Source organism: Ailuropoda melanoleuca, chromosome 2 (assembly GCF_002007445.2).
Source record: "Ailuropoda melanoleuca isolate Jingjing chromosome 2, ASM200744v2, whole genome shotgun sequence".
Classification (NCBI taxonomy): domain Eukaryota; kingdom Metazoa; phylum Chordata; class Mammalia; order Carnivora; family Ursidae; genus Ailuropoda; species Ailuropoda melanoleuca.
This window is the reverse complement of record NC_048219.1, coordinates 1,918,712-1,924,711: the sequence shown is the minus strand read 5'-3', so window position 1 is coordinate 1,924,711 and position 6,000 is coordinate 1,918,712. Positions and strand designations below refer to the sequence as shown.

The window sequence follows — 6,000 nt, the reverse complement described above, 5'->3', positions numbered from 1 at the left end:
TTAAGATTTTATTTATTTATTTGACAGAGAGAGAGACAGCCAGCGAGAGAGGGAACACAAGCAGGGGGAGTGGGAGAGGAAGAAGCAGGCTCCCAGCGGAGGAGCCCGACATGGGGCTCAATCCCAGAACACCAGGATCACGCCCTGAGCCAAAGGCAGACGCTTAACAACTGAACCACCCAGGCNGCGAGAGAGGGAACACAAGCAGGGGGAGTGGGAGAGGAAGAAGCAGGCTCCCAGCGGAGGAGCCCGACATGGTGCTCAATCCCAGAACACCAGGATCACGCCCTGAGCCAAAGGCAGACGCTTAACAACTGAACCACCCAGGTGCCCCAGAGCATGTGAGACTTGATCTTGGGGTCATGAGTTTGAGCCCCATGTTGGGCGTGGGCCTACTTGAAAAAAAAGAAATTCCCAGCTCTGAGAGAAACTAGAGACCACTGCTTTGTCAACCTTTTATTTTTTTTTAATTTTTAAAAATCTTTTGTTTATTTATTTGACAGAGAGAGAGTACAAGCAGGGGGGAGGAGCAGAGGGAAAGGGAGATGCAGACTCCCCACTGAGCAGGGAGCCCGATGTGGTACTCGATGCCAGGACCCCGAGATCATGACCTGAGCCGAAGGCAGACTGAGCTTCACCAACTGAGCCACCCAGGCACCTTTTCATCAACCTTTTGAAAAAAATACGGAGCCTTTTTCTCCCATAAGCACAATGGAATTTATGCTTTAATAGAATCAGTATCACGTGATTCGGTATTGGAAAAGTGACAGGGGCACGGGAAAGGCTCCTTCCCATCCCCATCCCCAAGCGCAGCTGCCGCGTGGATTCATGGCTTACTTGTTCAGGATGGGTTTTGCTCCAGGTGGCGTCCCTGTGTGCTGGCCAGAAACTCTGATGAAGACCATCCCTTTCATTTGCTCTTGAGAGGTCAGATGACCGCTCCAGGGTCACAGAGCCGTTTGTGGCAGGAGCAGAATTCACGCCTGGGTCTCCCTGCCACCTCATCACCTCCTGGTTCCCTCTCCCTCCCCACAGCTAGGGGGCTGGAACATCACAGGTCCCTGGGACAAAGAGAACTTCCAGGAAACTCTGCAGGTGGTCACCGCTCACTACCGCACCTCCCCCTTCTTCTCCGTCTACGTCAGTGCTGACTCCAAGAATTCCAACAGCAACGTGATCCAGGTGAGCCGGCCTGGAACCCAGGAAGAGGAATGTGCATGTTTTGAGTTTCGCCTCATGACCTGTTTCGAGTTTTGCAGGTGCCAGAATAGGGGCAGACTTGCCCTGGGTGACAGGCTCCTGGTTTCTGAGCCTGGGTTATTTCTGGAGGCTCTGAACCGTGAGATTTTTATAGGCGAGAAGTCACGAAAGAGCAGGCTGCCATTTTCAGGTGGGGGATGGGGGGGTCACCGCGGCACAGATGAATCTCTGAGATTCTGATTGGTCACTGTGGGCCCCAAGAGTGATGTCAACTCCTGGAGACAGCTAAAGCCACCTCCTGATCCCCCATCCTCAGCCCCCGGCCTTTGTGGCCCTGCTTGGAATGGCTCTTGAGTCCACCTGTTCCTGCCAGAGCCTGCCCTAGACTTCGTGTCGGCATACCCAGGGTGCCCACCCTGACTGCCCACCCTCAGACGCAGAAGCAAGGAGCCCGGGCTGGGCTGAGGTTCCCACCCAGCTCTGTCTCTCCCTCATTGTGTGACCTCGGGCAAGTGCCTCAACCTGTCTGAGCTGCAATTTCCTTATCGATCAAACAAACTGTAGTAACACCTGCTCTAGGTACGTCCAGGTGTAGCCACAAGGCTCTGCTAGTCAGGAATTGACCCTCCCCTACCTGCCAGACCCTCAGCACATCCTCTCCTGGCAATCTCTCCTTGAGTCCTCACTCCAGCTCTGAGGGTGAGATTCTGTCTCCCCTATTTTCCAGAGGAAGAAGTGGAGGGTTGGAAAGGCTCGGTAACTTGACGAAGGCTCTGCAGGGTGGGAGTGGCTCTTAACCACTGCGCCACCTTGGGAAGTATTTCGTGAAGTGGAAGCACTGTGCCAAGCCTGGGAGGGGCTTCGAGAGGAGGGTGGCTCTGGCCTTTCAGAAGGGCCCAGAATCCCTGTGTTTGGGCAGGTATGCAGCCAAACGTCCCCGCCCTGGGTGGATGCACCGCAGAGGTGGCCTCCGCTACCAGCTCCTGCCCCTGCTGGGGCCCGGGCTGGTCCTGGGTTGCCGCGTGCCAGCTTCCTCACAGTGGACAGTGGACACGTGTGACAGGAGCTCCCCTCTCACTCCTGCCTTCCTCTCCAGGTGGACCAGTCCGGCTTGGGCTTACCCTCAAGGGACTATTACCTGAACAAAACTGAAAATGAGAAGGTGAGTGTGCTTCCGAGGGAGTGGCTCCCAGCCACGCCCCACAGCGTTTTACCCCCTTGGTGTCCCCTCGGTGTCCACACCTGTGTGGGTCTTTGAAGCTGGAGTTGCACAGAGGGGTCACTTCCTGATGGGTGCTGGCAGTCCCTGGCAGGGGAGGGACTCCCCCCCCCAGGCTAGGTGTTTCACATTCAGGCATCGTTGGCACAAGAGGCAGGGACAGGTGTCCTTCGTCCCCACTGCGGAACAAGACAGCAGTAATGGCCGCTGTCATTTATGGGTGCTAGGCCTCTTGTATACTCCCCTCTGGCCCTCCCAGTAACCCTGCAAGTACAGAACATCTCTGAACTTCCTTCACCACATTGGCCACGTGGGTATTATTTTTACCTTGCCTTTTACAGAGGAGAGAGCAAGGCTCAGAGACACTAAGTGACCCACTCAAGGTCCCACAGTGGTGAGGCTGAGAGTCACATTCAGACCCGCTAACCCCGAAACCCATGCCTCTTGTGACGTCCTGGGGAAACCTCGCCTGAGATTCATCGTCTCTCCCCGCATTATCTGCCCCCTTGTACTGAGCAGGCACCTGCTGAGTGCCCGATGCTGGGGGGCTTGTGGTGACTAAGAGGGGCACGGTCCCCGCCCCACGGGGCTTGGAGTCTAGCAGGGAAGGCGGACGTTGATTAACTAACCACCCAGTTAGAGGCGTAGTGACAAATTGTGATAGCTCGAGGGTGAGCTGAGAAAGTTGAACACGGGAACCTAATTCAGATCTGTGGACACAGGAGAGAAGTGCAGCTCAGAAAAAATGTGTTGTAAGAACTGAAGGATGGTCTGTTGGTAACTTTCACGTGCTGAGCATCCGAGAGGGGGTGAGGACCGGCACTGCAGGGACCCGTGGCCCAGGGACCTGTGGGCTTTGTCCTGAGTGCTGTGGGCAGCCAGCGAAGCGGTTCAGAGCCAGAACCATCTCTGCAGTGGGTGGGCAGTGGTTTCCCTCGCTGGGCTGGCCCCGCCCCACCCGCCACCCTTGTCCCCTGGGCCGTGGGTGGCAGCAGTGACATAACGTGGGTGCCGGGCCCACAGGTGCTGACGGGATACCTGAACTACATGGTCCAGCTGGGCAAGCTGCTGGGTGGAGGAGACGAGGACGCCATCCGGCCCCAGATGCAGCAGATCCTGGACTTCGAGACGGCGCTGGCCAACATCACCATCCCCCAGGAGAAGCGCCGGGACGAGGAGCTCATCTACCACAAAGTGACCGCTGCCGAACTGCAGGTAACGGGGAGCCAGGGACAGGCCCAGGGCTTCAGAACATAGGGTGCTGGGCTGGGGTTTTTGTACCCACTTCATCAGATCCTCAGAACAACCCCGTGAAGCAGGGATGGTTGTTACCCCAGTTCGCAGATGGGAAAACTGAGGCTCAGAGAGATTCAGTTACCTGCTGGAGGTCACACAGCTTTTCTGTAACAGCATTTACCTGGGGAGGCTCTAGGGTCATGATAATAATTGCTCACACTGATTGGGCATTTCCGGTCTCGAGCCCCAGTCACATCGAATCTGGTGTACAGCCAACGATAGACGTGAGGGGTGGTGGGTTCTGTGGTCGCCTCTCCCTTTTCCAAGCCAGGAGGTTGAGTGACATGTTCAAGGCCCTGAGGCCTCCAAAGTATCAGGGGAGCTGGACGTTGGGCTCAGACCTGGCTCATGGGATCTCTGCTCTTGACCATGACCCCTGGCAACCTCCTAGAGGTGTAATGGGGTTACTTCCTCCCTGTCACTGAGTGTAACCCAACTGTGAAGCCCACGGCCCCTCTGCCAAAGGCTGCCCCCTGGTGGCTCCTTGGGACTTGCAGGTGGTGAGTTGAGGTGATTGCCTGCTGGCTCCATCTTTCCAGTTCATGGTGTGTTGGTGTCTGGTCTTATCCAGGTCCCCAGAGTCACAGAGGAATCAGCAGAGTGGCCTTGGCCAGTCTTCCTGTTTCCTGCCATTGCCTAGGAATGCTTGCGGAGGCCTGCTTCCCCGCTGGGGAGGATGGCTAGGCCACTTGTGTCCCACTCGTGCTGGGGTTCCACCAGTGCATCTCCTCCCTCCTGCTCTACATTGACTAGCCAGGTCCTGCCCATCCATATGTGTTGGCTCATTTCCTCTCCTTTCAGGAAGAACACCTAGGTCCCTCCCTCTGACAGGTATATATGGGGCCAACCTTGGGGCCTCTCTCTGGAGGTACTTCCAGGCTAGGGAGGTACACCAACGAGGAGACAATCCCAGACCCATTGCTGAGTGCTTTGGGAAAAGGAGGAGGGCCCTAGTACAGGGAGAGGGCCAAGTCAGGGAACGGGGCTCTGAGGAGTGGGTGAACAGTCTTCAGGCTGGCCGGCTGTCCCAGATAGAGCTGCAGCCCAGGCAAAGCCGGGGCTGAGGATGAGAGGGCTGCTCCTGGGTGCCAGCTGCCAGTTAGGTCCCCAGAGAAGTTGGCATTGGGGTGAGCGGGGCCGTGTGGTTGTTACGGAGATCAGCAGACTGTTGGCTACCATCTGGCCCTGTTTTTCCGCTCTGGGGCCCAGAGGTTGGAGGAGATGCTGTTTGTGCAGTGCAGTTTGGTTTGCTCCAGCTGCCAGCTTCTCAACCCACGGAAGGCCCCAGTAGCCTCCCAGCCCTCACAGCGGCCGTGATGCCGGCTGACTACCCTGAGCGTGGCAGAGAAGACAGGGCAGCCCTGAGCACATCCGCCCCAGCCTGGCTTCCAGCTTCTACCCCTGGGCACCCTGTCAGATTGCTTTTCTCTTTTCTTCCTCCCTCCCTGCTGCAGAGCAGCCAGGGTGGGGAGGACGTTAGCAGAGGGACGAGCCCTGGGCTTGGGGTCAGAAGACTGCTCTGGCCCAGCCCACGATGTGCCGGGTGACCCTGGGCAAGTCACACAACCCCCCTCTTCGCACCTTGATTTCCTTCCTTGTAAAATGGGGCTTTGCTGGCTCCTTCGCACCTGCTGTGCTCCAGAATGCAGAGACAAATGGGTAGCCCCTGTCCCCATAAGGGCAGTGGCTCTTTACTCTGGCCGCAGAGTTCTTTGAGAACAAGTTGAAAACTATGGAGTGTCTCCCAGAGGAGCTGGGCATATGTAGATATAAAAAAAACGATATCTAACATTTCAAGATTAAGTCCTGGATCCCTGAAGCCTAGTATCCTCAAAAAGTATCTTTACCTGGGATTTCATTTTGTAAACGGACACACACAATTCAAATGTATTAGAGGAATACTGTTAGTATAATTCCTTTGTTGTGTGTGATGCCAGCCCACGTCTCCAGCACTCAGCCTATTTGATTCCTTCCAGCCTTGGACGGAGACTATCTTGCTGTTCTCTGGTCTCTGGAAATTTGGTTCTCTTCCTATACCCCAGGCAACTCTGGGAAAGGTGCCCCAGCCTTCACAGTATGGCTCTAGGCTAGCCCCACCAGAATACAGAGTGGTTCGAGGCTGGCCTCCAGCAGAGTCTGAATTCAGAGCCATGAATCAAACATCCTTCTGCTGCATCTCTGGGGGGCCTGAGGTCCTTCTCATTCCTCTCTAGGACCTTCCACACCAAAAATTGTTTGGGAATGAGCCCTATTCTCTGCTCTGAATTCTCCAGCTGAGATAAAGT

General features: G+C 55.9%; 1 protein-coding gene across 4 annotated transcripts in view; it reads left to right on the top strand.

The window, feature by feature from the left end:
- ECE1 (endothelin converting enzyme 1) overlaps nt 1-6,000 on the top strand; it is a 113,570-nt gene that overhangs the window by 79,383 nt on the left and 28,187 nt on the right. For all 4 annotated transcript variants that reach the window (XM_034645873.1, XM_034645886.1, XM_034645897.1 and 1 more), the window contains 3 exons: nt 1,036-1,182; nt 2,297-2,362; nt 3,443-3,634. In XM_034645873.1, coding sequence (XP_034501764.1) covers nt 1,036-1,182; nt 2,297-2,362; nt 3,443-3,634 — 405 coding nt within the window. The remainder of the gene's footprint in view (nt 1-1,035; nt 1,183-2,296; nt 2,363-3,442; nt 3,635-6,000) is intronic.